The sequence below is a fragment of the Trichechus manatus genome, unplaced genomic scaffold (assembly GCF_000243295.1).
Source record: "Trichechus manatus latirostris isolate Lorelei unplaced genomic scaffold, TriManLat1.0 scaffold00013, whole genome shotgun sequence".
Taxonomy (NCBI): Eukaryota; Metazoa; Chordata; class Mammalia; order Sirenia; family Trichechidae; genus Trichechus; species Trichechus manatus.
Window position 1 is genome coordinate 21,144,494 of NW_004443949.1, and position 17,285 is coordinate 21,161,778.

At 41.7% G+C, this 17,285-nt stretch overlaps 1 protein-coding gene across 1 annotated transcript; it reads right to left on the bottom strand.

Moving 5' to 3' along the window:
• Positions 1-6: 6 nt before the first annotated feature.
• CLN5 (CLN5 intracellular trafficking protein) lies at positions 7-14,636 on the bottom strand. The gene is made up of 4 exons (XM_004371413.2): positions 14,377-14,636; positions 9,700-9,865; positions 8,599-8,824; positions 7-4,671 (listed from the first exon to the last, which is right to left on the bottom strand). Exons 1-4 carry the CDS (start codon positions 14,541-14,543, stop codon positions 4,160-4,162), a joined length of 1,071 nt encoding a protein of 356 aa, XP_004371470.1. The 5' UTR covers positions 14,544-14,636; the 3' UTR covers positions 7-4,159.
• Between the last annotated feature and the right edge of the window lie 2,649 nt (positions 14,637-17,285).

A 17,285-nucleotide genomic window follows, 5' to 3' on the forward strand; every position in this document is an offset into this window, starting at 1 on the left:
ATAAGATTTTTTTTTTTTTTCTTGAACAACTTTGGAAAATGGATTTGTCAATAAGCAGTTCTACTAACCAAAGCTTTATCTGGAAATTTACTTTTTGTACAAATTGAATTGTATAATGTTTGGAATACTTTTAAGGCACTTTATAAGCAAAATGCATAGTACTTGTTTATACTGTAAAGTATCTGTTAAATGCCTTTATCAATTTGAGAATAAAGATAGTTACTAATGCTGTTGTTTTATAGTTTTTAAAAGCCACACAAACATATATACTTACCTGACTTTAAAACTAGTTAAGCTTACATTATGGTTTGGTTTTAGATCCATGGAAAATGTTTATTAAAGAATATATATGGTAGACCGGTGTTTTTGAAGATAAATAGGTATCTGTTCTTGAAATCATTCTGATTGATGCTGAAGGTGATACGAAATTAAAAATTTACCAAAAATTTTAAATTTTATAATGAGAATTGTTCAAGGAATAGGTTCTTTCTGCATTCAGAATAAGAACTTACAAAACACACTATTTAGACATAGAATTATCAACTTTGAAGGGTCCTGAAGCCCAGCTAGCCTTTTTAGGGAGAAGTATCTATGTAAATCTGTGTATTAGAAGAATTTCTAAAGTAGCAAAACTATTTTCATCTAATTTAACTGCTTCCAAAAATTTAACTTCATTTTACTTTGGTAACTGGTCTACTTTAACAATATTATCAGTAAAAAAACATGCTTATTTTAAGATTAAGTCAATTCACTGCATTCTAGAAGAATTTTTTGTATTTATGGAAAAGCTCAGGATAGAGAGGGAGGAGTTGGTGTGAAGAAGGCTCAGACCTAAACTAAGTCCTGTAAGAGGCTATAGATAATCTCTACCTGCAAGGCTCTGTGCACAAACTCTGCCCCAGTTTATCTGTGGGGCTGGTTTTCATGCTACCAAGCAGCCAGGACAATCCCACCTGCTTGTTAACACCCAACTTACCTTTAAAAGGACACAAAGCTTTGTGAACTAAGAGCTATCAGACCAGTAAAAATGTAAATGAGTAGTAACCTATCATCTTGTTTTAAATAAGGGAGAGAATGTATCAAGGAAAGTTTGAGGAGCAAGGCACTTACTTGGACAATAAAGGGAAAAGTATGAGGAAGATGCTGGAGACAGACTTTGGTCAGCCCCATTTACCTGTGGCTGTGAATAGGGAACAGCATGTGTGCAGTTTTGGAACATTGCTCTTTGTATATTCTGACAGTTTATTAAAAAAAAAAAAATCATCTTGAACTACAGTCACTGAGAATTCATTAAGTGCCACCAGAGTAGACTGTAAAACTGGATAAAACTTCCGAAGACTTCTGATTATTATTGTCTTTTCCTGATTTTTAAGAAGGAGCCAATATTGATGGAGGATTCCAAAAATTTTAAACTTAGTAATTTTTACCTTTTGACTGATTTCCTGTACCTGCAACAATCCATTAGAAAACACTTTATGGGTATACTTACCCAATACTGGGCCAAAATTAGTAAGTAAGACTATCGTCATTCTAAAGTCCTAATTCAAATTTAAAATGGTTTATTTTAGAAACAGTTAAGGAAATTTTATACATTTATAACAGCAAAATAAAAATCACATTTAAGTTATACAGTAGTTCAAAGGGCAGCAAAATTTAATACACAAATTCCTGCCTGACCATGTTTTAGTTCAACTACCATTTTGAAAGCACGTTCTTGAATCATCTCTACTCGAAAGCCCTACTTCCTCTTGTAAGTACAGTAGACAGGTTTGATAAATTCTTAAGAACTCCCTTGTATGAATGCTATGCTCTCTCTGCTGTGATCACCTCGGTCTATGGTACTTTCACATAACTTCATTAATACTGTGATGAAAAATCCTGAACACCTCTTTAATATATTAGAATCTTGCTTTAAAACTCAAGTTCCACGTGCAGATGCGCTCATTTAGTCTTTGCTGTGGGACTAAGTTTTGTGATTTGCAGTCAATCAACCTGGCACAAGAGCCTTTGCTTGTCACTTTGCAGTTCTGGAAATGCAACTGCCCAGTGCAATTTTCCTAACAATCCTGTGGAAGTTGGCATTACCCTATTTTAGCCACTAGATGGTGGTAATGCAAAAATTAAGTTTTTCTTGTGCTTTATTCTGAGGACTGAGTCCTGGTGGTGCAGTGGTTAAGAGCTCAGGCTGCTAACCAAAAGGTCAGCAATTTGAATCCACCAGCTGCTCCTTGGAAACCCTATGGGGTGGTTCTACTCCATCCTATAGGGTGGTTCTACTCCATCCTATAGGGTCACTGCGAGTTGGAATCAACTCGACGGCAACGGGTTTGGTTTGCTTTATTCTGAGGACAACTAGCAGGTTAGAGGCAAGATTAACCAGGAATGGTTAGGTACTATTAACATGAGGAGACACGCTAAATGGGAGGCTGTGAAAGTAAGTTCTCTCTTTGTATCTGAGGAAGACTACCTCTGAATGGTACAGTGCAGTGCTTCTCAAGCTGTTTGTGGTAAAGGACTGGGTTTTTATTTTTAATCTGTTGTGGGCCTACAATTTTGAAAAAGACAATAAAAATGAAATCTTAGAAAAAATTTAAAAAGACATTCAAAATACAAATCCCATTTTTTTTTTTTTTAAATTAAACTCGAGACACAAAATTACTCTGTCAAATTCCTTTAAAACAGTACTTTATGTCCTTCACAGACCAGTAACATTCGGTGAATGGGCACTGGTCTGTGGCCACACTTTGAGTAGCATGGGAAAACTCATGTAGGGCATCCAATTCAGTCAGGAGAACTGAATATGATTCCATTCCTACAAGCTGGGTAACCCTGGAAAAGCCACTTAACCTTTCTAAACCTCACTTTACTCATTTAGATCAGGTAAAATCTGTTTAGGCTTTTAATGAGAATTCAATGAAAATGTACAAACTTCATAGGAAGCACTCAAATGTTAGTTGAAAACTAAATAATTGGAACAGTTACATATTAAGCATGTATTGTTTTCTGATGTCTGCTTCATCGTCTTATTGACTGGTGGTTTGTCCATGAATAGAAAGAATGTGCTCAATTGATCATCAAATGCTTAAAGGGCCTTGAAAGCTTGTTTGATGGCCACAATGGAAGCACAGCTCCTTGACAAAAACCAGTCCTTTCTCTGGGAAGCTCACCCTCTTCCACTGAGCGGACAGCTTTAATAGGAGGCTGGAGAACTACAAAAGCAGTGAGGTACCTGTTTACACAGACAAGCCTGCCGCCAGATCACTTTCATACCACAAATGTTGGAAGAACCAGTGAAGCATTATGCTATCAGGTCAAAGTCTAGGTGATTATTATGAAACCCAGGAGAGGCTGGCACAAACTACATTAAGCAACACCAAGGATGATAATGTGTTCTTTGATTAATTATTGTAGCTACCATTTACTGAGACCTTACAATGCCAAACATGCATTAATCTTTACAGCAATCCTGAGAGATGAATCATTTTAGAGATAACGAAACGAAGGTTCAGCGATGTTAAGTTGCTTACATTACAAAATGCCAGTTACTGGCTAGTTCCAAAAGGCCAGCCAGAAATCAAACCCCCTAGATTTGTTCTCTTTAACACTGTATTTACCACATCTTGGAAGCAAAACCACTCCAGCTATGGTGTCCAAGTAAGTCTTTAAGGTTAAGTGAATGGAGCTCAATCAGACTATTAGACCTGATTCCAAAAGCTATAAAAGATATAAAGTCAATCTAAACTACCAAAATATACTTAAAGGAAACAGTTTAACTACCATACCAGAAAAAATAGCTCCCACCATGAAGCTGTCACTGAAGATATTTTTTAAATATTGGTACGCCATATCCACAGTTTACAAATATTGGCTCCAAAGATCCTATACATCTGATACGAACCATAATTCTCCACATTAACATAGGCTTGGGAATGGAAATCAAGATCACCGAACCGGCTTACTTTAGCCAATATAATCAGTGAGATCTTCAACATTGGTTCCAAGTTCTGAAATGTTAACATGCAGCAAGTCTGCTGACATGCATGTTACCCTTCTGCCCCAAGGAAGAAAGGCCTACGAAATCCGTAAATACACAATCACTTCCTGGAAAATCAAGATGCTGGTGGCTGGAGATAGAATCAAAAAAGATAGAATCAAGGTTTTATAAACCAGAGAGTGTTCTGTTTCTGTTAGGTAGAGGGATTTCTTCATATGTTATTTTAATAAAAGGGAATTTCATAGGTAAAAACCAATATTCAAAATTATAAAACAAATAGAATTGTCTGTGTATAATCACTGTATCAAAAATTTGCAAAAGACTTACTAGAAATTCTTTAGTTGATAAATGTGGTTTGAAGGGGTAATAAAATCTTTTTATGGCTAAAGCAAGAGTCTTGTTTCCTACTGGCCCAAAAATAGATGTTTCATTTCCCAAATAAGTAGGTTCTCCACTGTAAAGAAATATTCTTGTATAGTTGGTTTCTATCTTCTTAAACTCTGCTCCAAGTTCGGCCAACTTCTTGTATGTCCTCAACACAAATTTGGAACAGTCGTAGGATTCAAACCATGTCTCTGCCCCTTTTTCTGGGCTGGCTTGGACAGTCCATGTCTCATAATAAATACCTGTCTCATTGTCCTGTTTTACCCACTTTGCCATTTTGTTAAACATGTTTCCTAGGGGAAAAAAAAATTTGTTAAACATGTTTCCTAGAAAAAAACATTACCTATGTGAATATCAATGTTAATCATGTAAGCTTTAAGTGTTCTAACCTAATTAAGGAACATGAATAAACAATAGTTTGTTTTTCTTTTAAATTTCTAAAACTTCATCCCACAATAGGAGTCCAAACTCAGCTAATTTTTATTCCGGTATTTCTGAATTATAAACATTAGATATAATAGATGTAGAAAGAGAAGTCTTACATACTAATTCTATACAGTCATGCGTCGCATAATGCCTGTTTGGGTGATGTCTGATGCATATACATCAGTGGTCCCACATAAGGTTATAATAAGAGCTCGGAAATCCCAATGGGAGAACAGGACTTAGCAGATGTACTTTGGTAAGGAAATCTGATCTGTTTCTCACTAGCTCTCTGGATTCCACGTCCACCCCGGCCCTGGGGCAGCAGAGGAAGGGGGTTCCAGCACCCATCCGTGGCTGCCTGTCCCACCTGCCTCAGGCAGGGACCGCACAGATGCCACTGGAGCCGCTGACGGGTGCCCTGCCAAAACTGCTGCCCCACTCAGCCCAGGTGCCCTGCGTGTGATGCCCAGGCCTGAAGCTGGGGCTCTTCCCACAGTGGCAGCCGCCTAACAGTCTGGGCTGTGGCTGGAGGAGGAACAGGAAAGGCATGGGAGGAAGGAGGGGGGGGAGACGGAGGTGGAGGTGGAGGTGGAGCAAGTGGGGCTGTAAGAGTTTAAAGCCCATGGCGAAGGTGGGAGGGTGGAGGCAGGCAGGGAGGAAGGAATGGAAAGGAGCCAGCGACTGGAGCCGCGGGCGGGGGTTGGGGGGGACTGGGTGCAACTGTCAGAGACCACGGCAACCACGTAGGACCAGTGGGGGTGGAACCAAAGTTTTCATGCAGTCCCTCAGCATGGCAGCATGGGTCCTGGGCTTGCCCGGGGACCATCCTGTGCACCTCTCTCCTGTATACAATATGGTGTTCACACAACATCCGAATCACATAATGTCCTCATAGAATGTATTGTGAACATTAAGCGAAGCATACCTGTATCATTTAAGCTATTAGTAAAAAGCAAAATTACACAAATGCTGAAGCCCTCTTTCTCTACCCCACACAGCAAACTTCGAAATCAGAGGTAGAAAAGAAAGGAAAGAATTATGGAAGAGGAAAAAGTGAATGGGGCAAAGATAATTTAAGAGAAACTGGTGAGGAGGGAATGATGTGGAGCTTTTCTGTTGCAAAGAAAGGTATGCATACGTCTGAATGGCTGCCTACAATCAATAAAAGAGGCAACACCATAACCCATTCACCTTTATTACTTCCCTTTTCTCTCTGTACTGCAGCTGGTGGAATTCTGCTTACAACATCTCCACCTACCACACAAATTCTCTAATGAATTAACTGAACTGGAAATATTTTTGGCCACGGTCAGATTCCAGGATGTCTAATCCTAACCTCCTGCTGCCTTGACCAGACCAGAAGAAACTCCCCGAACGTTTAGGAAAACACCGTACTCTGCACAGTTACAACTTCCATCTGGGCATTTATAACATCTAATAGGGTCGGCCCCAATATTTCACGTTGTCACCGTGTGTGAACCTTTTCTGGTTACTCCGACTTGAGTCCTGTGGTGTAATGGATTGCTTTTGTGTAGCCTTTCTTGCCACGGTCTTATAACTCCCATCCAGGTGATTGTGCGGGACTGTGTGGTAGGGTAATTGTGGTCCACTAAAGGGATTGGTCACTTTTGCCATCTTGCTGGGCCTGAAATGAGCCACACCACAGGCAGGAAAGAGAAGAGCCCACTACCACCAAGTAAGGAGAGACTGGCAGGAGATGGTGCAGTGGGCTTCCTAGCCCACAGAGCAAGAAAGCTGAATGTCTTTGGGCAGAGACTGAGGGCCAGGGAGAGGTGTGCCTGCAAGCATGGCTGGGAAGAGGCTATCCTGATGGAAAAACTGCATCCTTGAGTGTTCCTGAGCCTGAATTTAACCTTTATTTCCCTAATAAAGCCCGTCATTGTGAGTATGGTCTGTGACTCCTGTGTGGCCACTGCAATGAATTATCAGAGCCAGCAGAGAAGCAAGAGAGTGCTGTGGGAGGGACAGTTGGTGTCAAAGTTGGTGAAGATGGCAGAGAGAGCAATCAGCCTCAGGCTGTCGATCTTAAGTCTCCTTTCGCCTCACGAAGTTAGAGGAGGTCAGACACCACCTCCATGCCGTTTTTTACAAGTCCATAAAACCAATACTACAGTTCCTGTACAATGAATAAAACAGCTGTCTTTACCAATTTTATTAATTAAAATTGTAGAATAACATAAATCCTGTTTTCTTAGAATTAGGAGTACTGTATTTTTAGTACTCTTCAACTTTAAAGCCACTGCTGTATTTGAGAGAGAAGAATGCTTCAAAGCACTATTTTGTAACATTAAGAAAGGTCAGTGAACAGGATTAATCACAAGGCAGATGGATGACTTAAAAGATTTAAGTACTGGCGTATTACAAACCATTTTACAGGAAATACTGATCACTGTCCATGCGATCACTGAACACAGATATATGTCAGAAGAAAGAATTTTCACATAATTAGGTAGGTAGAAATGGAGAAAGCAGAGATGTATACCAGCCTTGAACGAAACGAAGACTAGCTATTTATTTTACCGAGCATTGTCAAAGAGAGATGGGCTTTTATACTGTAGGGATGGTTTGGGATATATCAATTAGAAGAGGAAAAATTAGAAAATAGCATCGTCTATTCTGTTAAATGATCTCCAGATTACATTTAAAAGACCTTAGTTCTAGTCCTGGTTGCAATACGTCTGGCTCTGTGACCTTAAGAAACAAGTAAGTCATTTACCGGGCTAAGCCTCAATTCCTCATTTGTAAAAGGAATACTGTGAGTTAACATACTCAAATGCTTTGTAAAGAGCGGGAAGCACTCAAGTCCTAAGTTCTGTGATTCACTGAAAAATTCTTATCACAAACAGTACTTTCATTTCAAGACGTTTCCACCTTTTGGGGGGAACATCAGCTTGTAACATAGAGCTCTATAAATCACATGGGCAAGCTCCTGATGTCTAAAATGCCACGGTGGTATCTCCATTCTACAAATGAGGTAACTGGGGGCCAACAAGGTAAAATGATGATTTGCCTAAGGTCACACAAGTTACTGATAAAAGTTCTGGCTGAATTCCTTTCATGGTTAGTCAACAATGCAACAACTGTAACAAAATTCTGTTTTAGCAAACAGAAAATCTCAGACATAAAATTTTTTAACTGTTCAAGGGGCCTCAAATACACGTTTTGGGAGGTAACGTAGCGAAGTAGTTAAGAGAATGACCTATGGGCTTAACTGCTAGGGTTTGCATCCCACTTACTTAGCTGTCCCTCAGTTTCCCCATCTATAAAATGGGGAAAATAAAAGTAACTATCTCAGAAGGCTGCTGTGATGATAAATGATGTAATATACGTAAAACACTTAGAACAGTGCCAGGACCAGGGTAAGTCCAAACGAATGATGGCTATTATTATTTCTCTACATACAGTTTATCATTACCAAAACTTTTTTTCAGACACAGTTTAACATGTTCTTTAATAATTTTTTTTTCAGGCATTTTGTGGATCTCGCCCCATTATTTTATTTAGAAAGTCCAATTTAATTGCACAAAGTGTTTCATCATTTTATTCATTTTTTCACCATGGTCACTGATCGGAAATAAAACTACTCACTTCCTGTAGTCAGAGGTGAAATGTTGCATGAGTAACAGTCTGGGTCAAAGGTTGGTGGTTTTGGAAATATGCTTAACAAATGACCTCTAAAAAGTTGGACATTACTGAAATGCCTCAATGAAAGAAATACCTTTCATTTGGGTATTGACACAATCATCAAATACTGCCCTATTTTTGAAACTTACCTGACATGGTTGCTACCAGAACCAATGTCCCATTTTCCTTCCAGTGGATATCATCAATTCCTTCAAAAAAGCAGGCAGCCCCTTGATTACACCAGAAAGGGGCATTCATCTCAGGTCGGAGGTGGGGAAATGTGCAGTTTCCAAGTTGGAAAAGTTCATACCATTCCATTGTGTAGTTTTTGCCAGTTAACGTACTCCTGAATCCAATAGCATCATGCATAATTTTCTATGTAAAGATAATAAATGTATAAAAGCATGTATAAAATAACCACTGATCCAGGCAAACAGATGGGAGAAAATGTGGTCTACCCCAAATGCATATGCAGTAGAACACTGCCCAGCTGTTCCTCTTCCATGGTACTACACTCTAGGGCGCCTCACACTCCAGGCCCCCATCCACTCCGAGCTTAGTGACTGCAGCTCATCTCAGATAGGAAGGACATATGCTACATGCATACACACACATCATTTACCTACAGCTGAGAAAAAGTCCCAGAAGCCTCCATGCCACAGTCTCAGGAAGAAACTCTATATAACTCATGGAGTCATGAGAAGTTGCATGGTGAGCCAATCTAGGAAAAGTATGCACAATAAAGCCTGAAAATTAAGAAGTGCTTCCTGCCTCCCCTGCCCCTTGCCTCCTCCTTTCTGATTTCCAGGAGTTGGGTTCAGTTTCAGAATATTGTTAGCTGCAGTAGAGTTGGACCCTGACTCATGAAGACCCCATGTGTAACAGAGTAGAACCGCTCCATAGGGCTTCTTGGCTGTAATCTTTATGGAAGCAGTTCACCAGGGCTTTCTTCGTGGAGCTGCTGGGTGGGTCTGAACTGCCAACCTTTAGGTTAGCAGCTGACTGAAAATAGCTTGCACAATCCAGGTTCCTTTTCAGAATATTAAAAAATATTAAAGCCACTGCATTTGTTCCCATATTACAAAATCTGATGATAATTACTTTTGACTACTCATTTTAAATATGCCAGGAGGAACACCAATAAACATGATCTAAAATCAGCCATTTTAACAGTGTTTATTCCCTCATATCAATTTCATTAACCAAATCATTTAATTAACCAAAGCCACAAGATCAAGATGCAGCCTTACCATGTGACCCAGGAGGTCTCCATATTTAAATTCCCACACTGGGGCTTGTAATCGAAAGACTTCAATGACATCATCACCCTTCATAGCTGGGATAGAAGAGCCAGTTGGACAGAAAGTATATTTAGCTTGACAATAAGGATCTGGTTCTGGACGGAAGGAAAAGCGCCTAATAAAAAAAAAGAAACTATCAACTTAGATTCTGACAGGAATTTTGTTCTTCTCACACATTTTAGATTTTAACTTCACTGTCAGTAAACCTTGTTTTTTTTTGGATTGACACAGTGGCTGCAACAATGGGCTCAAACACAGCAATGATTGTGAGGATGATGCACGACCAGGCTGTGTTTCGTTCGGTTGTACATAGGGTCCCTATGAGTCAGAATGACTCAATGGCACCTAACAACAACAACGTTTTTAAGGAAAACATTCAAAGTATATACCTTATTGTGCAAATACAAATATACATTTAATTTCTTATCCTGTGAACAGACTCCAACTATGTCTTTAATAATCAAACCAAACCCACTGCCATTGAGTTGATTCTGACTCATGGCGACCTCATATGTTACAAAGTAGAACTGCTCCATAGGGTTTTCTTGGCTATAATCTTTACAGAAGATCACCAGGCCTTTCTTCTGTGGCGCTGATGGGTGGGTTGGAACTGCTGACCTTTGGTTTAGTAGTTGAATGCAAACTGTTTGCACCACCCAGGGACCTTCAAGTCTTTAATAGCAAATGACAAACAAAAAACACTTTGATAAATGCCTGCTTCCCTGTTCCCTGCTCTCGTTGCGAGAATTTTGAAGGCAGGACCATGTCCTAAAATGTTCCTAGATCCGGATCCTATCATAGTAGACACACAAATGTTTACTGATAAGTGACTATTTTTCAAATGAGATTTAATTTTCCTGAGCTAGTGAGTAGCCATCTAAGATGCATCAATTGGTCCCAGTTCACCTGGAGTAAAGGAGAACAAAGAACACCATGGACACAAGGAAAGTATTAGCCCAAGAGACAGAAAGAGCCACACAAACCAGAGACTTCCTGAGCCTCAGATCACAAGAACTAGTGGGTGCCCAGCTACCACAATGACTGCTCTGACAGAGAACTTAACAGAGAGTCCCTGACAGAGCAGGAGAAAAGTGGGGTGCAGAACTCAAATTCTAGTGAAAAGACCAGACTTAATGATTTGACTGAGACTGGAGGGACCCTGGAAGACATGGCTCCCAGATTCTCCATTAGCCAAAAGCTAAAACCATTCCCGAGGCCAAATCTTCAGACAATGATTAGACTGGACTACAGGACATAAAATGATACTTGTGAAGAGGATGCTTCTTAGCTCAAGCAGATACAGAGACTAAATGGGCAGCTCCTGTCCAGAGGTGAGATGGGAAGGCAGAGAGGGTCAGGAGCTAGATGAATGGACATGGGAAATCCGGGGTAGAAAGAAAGTGTGCTGTCACAGTATAGGGAAGGCAAGCAGGATCACAAAACAGTGTATATATAAATTTTTGTATGAGAGACCAACTTAAATTGTAAACTTAAAGCACAATAATAATAAAAAAAAGAATAAGAAAAAAAACGAGATTGAATTTTCCAAACAATTTTTACATTAAAAAGAATGTACTGAAATATAATGATGATTAAATAGAATATATTTTATATTTTCTAAAGAATTAAACAACACTCTTTAATCCATATTTACTGAGGATCTACTATGTGTAACACACTTTACTAGGAAGACAGGAACAAAAATTAAATTCTCTTCACAGAGTTTGGGATGAGGGTAGGGAAGAGATTAAACAAATAACTAGGGTACAGTATTTTAAGTGCTAAGTATGGTGCAGTATGGTAAATGCTAAGGAGCCCTAGTGGCGCAGTGGTTAAGCACTCAGCTGCTAACCAAAAGGTCGGCAGTCTGAACTCACCAGCCACTCTGGGGGAGACAGATGTGGCAGTCTTCTCCTATAAAGATTACAGCCTTGGAAACCCTATGGGACAGTTCTACCCTGTGCTATAGGGTCGCTATGAGTCAGAACAGACTCGACAGCAACGGAATGGGTGGTAAGTGCTAAACTAAACGGAATGTACAAAGTCCTTTGTGGGCACAAAGGAAGGAGCTATCATTTTAGCCTGGTGGGAGACGGTGGGTAAGGAAGGAGATGAAGACCTGGACTAGGTTTTTAAAGTACTTAGGAAGGAGGTTAGGACAGAAAAGGAGAGAAAACACCAAGTATTACAAGCAGGATGAGTTGGTCACAAGCATCGCACACTGGAAGAGTCTCAAGTAGGCACAAAAGACCAGAATTCTGGCTTCAAGGCAGAGGTGGTAAGAGAAGAGGCAAGTAGGGACCTAGTCATTTTGCCACAGATAGTGCGAAGGGCGCCCTCTGGAGTCATACAACGGGGGAGTGAGCTTAAAGGATCTTAGCAGCAGATCTGATGTGACTGAATTTGCTATAAAATAAATCTTACTTTATGAAGGAGAAGAGGGTGGGAAGAGAGGTTAAATTAAGACTGAGAGCCCAGTTAGGAAAATTAAATATCATTTGAAAAATAGTTACTTGTTCAGAACCCAATAATACCGGCAAGAAAAGAAGATAGCCTGAGAAGGCCATAGCAATCGGACAGGGGGGCGGGGAGGGGGTGGGGGGTGTGTTATGATTGAATTCAGCTCTGTAGAACCTTCCATATTTGCCACTAGGAAAGGAAAGACAATAAGCTATCTCTAGCTCTCCTGTAAGAACCCTAGATCCTTAAGGTTCTAGCCAGACTTACTGTTTTGCATTTGTAACACAGCAACAAAAATTTGTTTTAATATAAGAGATTAATAAAATCTTGACGTTAACCTAAAACATTAACACTCGCCCCTGAAGTTTTAAGAGACTTGGGTACACTTAACTGTTTTACAGGTGATAGGTGGCACAAATGATCTGCACTCAACCACTAACCTAAAGATTAGCAGTTTGAACCCACCCAGCGGTGCCACAAAAGAGAGGCTTGCTTCTCTAAAGATTACAGTCAAGAAAACACTACGGGGTAGTTCTACTCTGTAACACATGGGGTCGCCATGAGTTGGAATCAACTCAATGGCAGTAGGTTTGGTTTACGTGGTTTAAACATATACATTAACTATACAGAGGGTCTTTTTCAATTTTTTACATGACAGTTTCACTTACAGCATAATTTATGTTAGGCCGAAGGTAATTTAAAAAGCATAATTTAAGTGTGAACTTAATATTTAAAATGCATTATAGTCAACTGAGGAAATTAGACAGGGCATGTATTTAACATTTGAAACTTTTAAAGAAACACTAACAGGCCATGTGGAGCCCTGGCGGCACATTGGTTAGCAGCCACTAGTTCGAATCCACTAGCCACTCCTTGGAAATTCTATGGGGCGGTTCTACTCTGTCCTATAGGGTCACTATGAGTTGGAATGGACTCCATGGCAATGGGTTTTTCCTTTTTTTTTTTTTTTATAAAGAGGCCATATAGCCAGCACCTTGCCCTAATCTTAAATAGTTCTGGATTTACCTCTTGTTTTATTGAATATTTCATTTTTACCTTTTATAGACAATTTATTAACATTAAAAAATACTAATTTCAATCCAAAACGTCTCTCTTCCTCATAGTTATCAAGCAACACCTAGAAGCGGTGCCAAGTAATTCAGTGAACATTAAGTATTAATATCACTGAGTATTAATATTAGTATCATTAATACTAACAACGCTATAAAAAAGTTGCTACTCTTCCTACTTTCTAAGAATGTGTAAGCATGATAATGGGTAACTTCGCCAAGATCACACAGCTTGTGGTGGTGGAGCCAGATTTCGTTCCCACCCAGCAGTCGGAACCCAGAAGTCTGCTCCTAACCACTAGATTATCCTGCCTCTCCAATTCACTACTTTGTCATCCACCTCATCCTCAATGACCTGAGCGTATCCTAATGTTTTCAAAAACAGCTGATCGTGCTCCTGTCTGATGTTGCCACCGTGTTTTCTTTCTCTGTTTAACTACCTGACAGTCTTAGGCCGTGTAAATACTCTTGGGGTCTGTCCCTGACTTATGATCGGCCTGTCTCTACGCTGAAGAAGGTGGAGAAGCGAGATGACCCGGTTTGCCCGGGAAGTGAGGGGGCATGAGGGTTCCCAGGACGCAGGACTTTATCAGTGCTAAAACCGGGGAAGTCCTAGACAAACCTGGACAGGTTAGTCGCCTTATAAATTGTGCCAACGGTTAAGTTCTAATGATAACTAACGATAGTGCATAAAATAAGTAACAAATCCGGTATTTAAAACATCTTCTCAAACTATTTAATGGGGCGTCAATTATTTGTATCTAAAAGGCATCCGATAAACCAACATTACTCCAGTTTTCTTCCACGATTCTAGACCGTCTCGAAACCAGTCAAACCGTAAAAAGGCCCCAGGGCGGCCCGCAACAACCTGCAGACACGCTCAGGTTCTCAACTTTGCTCTAAACTGTGGAGGGGCTCTTCGTAACCCTAGAGTCCCACGGACAGCGCGCGCGCCGCCCCCGTGCGGCCACTTGACGCGAGACCAAGGCCCGCGCGCCGACGCGGAGCTCACACCCGCCCCCACGCACCCCGGCCGAGCGCGCGCAGAGAATTCCGCGCGAGCCCGCGCGCCCGCCCCCGCCACGCCCACACTCACTTGTAAGGCACCGGCCACTGGCGTCGGGTGCGGTCTCCAGAGACCTGGGACCAGCCGGGGGCCGCAGTCAGCCAGAGCAGCCCTAGGGCCCAACGCCAAGGCGCGCGCCCCGGGGCCGCGCCCCGCTGCTCTCCGGCACCCAGGCCGGCGCTCCCCGCCTGCGCCATGCGGCGGCTTCCCGAGCTTCCGAACCTCCCGACCCCCGCGACGGCGGACGGGCCCTTGAGCCGAGCATGCGCGGAGCTGTTCCTCGGGCGCTGGGCACGAACCCAAGCTCCGAGCCGCGGTCGGCTGCGGGTCCCGCCCCAGCCGGCGACTCAGTCGCCAGATCCCGCCCCCGGAGCACGTGACACCTCCCCTGAGCGCGAAACGGAGTGAGGCGTCGGCGTCTTAGCGCGGCCTGTGTTTCCTCTCCTCCCGCGCTTCATGCTCAGTGGCGGCTTCCACCCTTTTTCAAGGAGGTAAATGATACGGAAGGCGCTTCTATCTGGCTCCTCAGAGAGCTTTGGGCCTCCTCTTCATACAATTCAAAGATCCTCTTCTGTAGAGCTTCCTCAGACTTCCCCCAGCAACAACAACCCAAACACAACCAAACGGCTCTGCGCCCTTCCTTTGAATAACATCAAGCTCTTAATCCTCCAGGGCCCAGAGTAAGTGCCCACAAATATTTGAGTGAATGAGAATCTTTATTTGGAGGTGATGGGTGTGGTGAGGAGAGCTAGAACAGTAATGGGGAAATGGCTTTGTCTTCACACGACCTAACTTGGTGATGATGACAATGGCCAACGCTAATAATATGTGGTCCATGCAACTATTCTAAATGCTGTTTAATCCACCTTTCTCCCAGATGTTCTTTCTGGTGTGAATCTGTCACTTCAAGGGGAAGAAAATTATATGTTTGCCTCTCTTCTTTGACCCTTCAAACATCTGAAGAGAACAGTGGGATCAACTGCCCAGCTTTCCGTGAGACCTTCGTGCCCTGGCAGGACGTTATAAACAAATGCTGACTTACCCCTGTAAATAGCACATCAAAGGCCTTGTCAGGTAGCAAAAGAGAACAGCCTGCAGGGTCCTTAAAACAAGGCTTTCCAATTTCTTCACTTCGCCCACAACATGTGTTGTTGTGTGCTGTGTAGTAGGTTCCTACTTAGAGCCGCACGATGTGACAGAGTAGAATTAACTGCCCCATAGAGTTTCCTAGGTGTTGTGTGCCTTCGGTTGATCCAATTCATAGGGACCCCACGTGACAGAGTAAAACTGTCCCATAGAGTTTCCTAGGCTGTAATCTTCACAGGAGCAGATTGCCAGGTCTTTCTCCAGCACAACAGCTGGTAGGTTCAAACAGCTGACCTTTTGGTTAGCAGCCAAGCATTTAACCATTGTGCCACCAGGGCTTCTTAACTAAGCTTCTAGGTGACTCCAAGTCTCCTCAAACTAAGCTTCTAGGTGAATCCTAGTTCTCCATATTCCACCTCCCAACTCAAAATCCTTAAGGCTAAATTGGCTTCTCTAAAGACCCACCCAAAATGAGAGGTGAAAACATTCTAGCTGTAAAGCTGAAATGCAGCAACTGCTTTAAAGGGCCTTTGCAGGATTCTTTGTGGGCCTGCATGGGAGCATGGCTTGAACGCGAATTAAAAAGAGCAACTCTCCAAAGTAACATTATAGCTTTTGCAAATAGTAGAACTTAGAGGTCTGCAGTCGAACTTCCCATCCAGCTCAGGACTTCCCAGTGCTACACAAACTAGCTTCAGGTTGACCTTGATCTGTGGTGGAGACCTTCCATCCTGAGTCTGCAGTTTCTTTACTCCGTGTGCAGGCAACTCTAATGGCTAAAAAGTGTCTCCTCACATTGGCCCTAACTCAGTTTCCCATTTACTCTGGTCAGGTTTTGGCCTCTGGTGATATGAATTAAACCTCTTTCCTCTTTGCCATGACCCCAGCACCCCAGGCTAAAGATACCTGTAGACTATTGTCTGATCCCTCATCATCCTGGTTACTTCCCTCTAGTACGTGGTTTTTAAACCTTAAGAGCCCGTAGATCACTAGGAACAATAAACTATGTTGTTAGGTGTCATCCAGTTGGTTCCGACTTATAACAACCCGATGTACAACAGAACAAAACACTGCCTGGTCCTGTGCCATCTTAACAATCCTTGCTATGTTTGAGTTCATTGTTGCAGCCACTGTGTCAGTCCATCTTGTTGAAGTTCTCTTTCATTTTCATCGACCCTTTACCAAGATGATGTCCTTCTCCAGGACTGGTCCCTCCTGATAACATGTGCAAAGTATGTGAGATGAAGTCTCACCATCCTCACTTCTAAGGAGCATTCTGGCTGTACTTCTTCCAAGACAGATTTGTTCTTCTGGCAGCCCGGTATATTCAATATACTTCACCAACACCATAATTCAAAGGCATCGATTCTCCTTTGATCTTCCTTATTCATTTTCCAGCTTTTACATGCTAAGAGGTGATTGAAAATACCATGGCTCGGGTCAGGTGCATTTTAGTCCTCAAAGTGACATCTTTGCTTTTTAACACTTTAAAGAGGTCTTTCGCACCAGATTTGCCCAGTGCAATATACATTATTTGATTTCTTGACTGCTGCTTCCATGAGCATTGATTGAGGATCCAAGTAAAATGAAATCCTTGACAACGTCAATATTTTCTCTGTTTATCATGATGTTGCTTATTGGTCCATGTCATGGATTGAATTTTTGTCCCCCCAAGATATCTGTCAAGCTGGCTAGGTCATGATTCCCAGTATTGTATGATTGTCTACCATTTTGTAATCTGATGTGATTTCCCTATGTGTTGTAAATTCTATCACTGTGATGTAATAAGATGGATTAGCAGCAGTTCTATTGATGAGATCTACAAGATTAGGTAGTGTCTTGCGCCAGTCTCT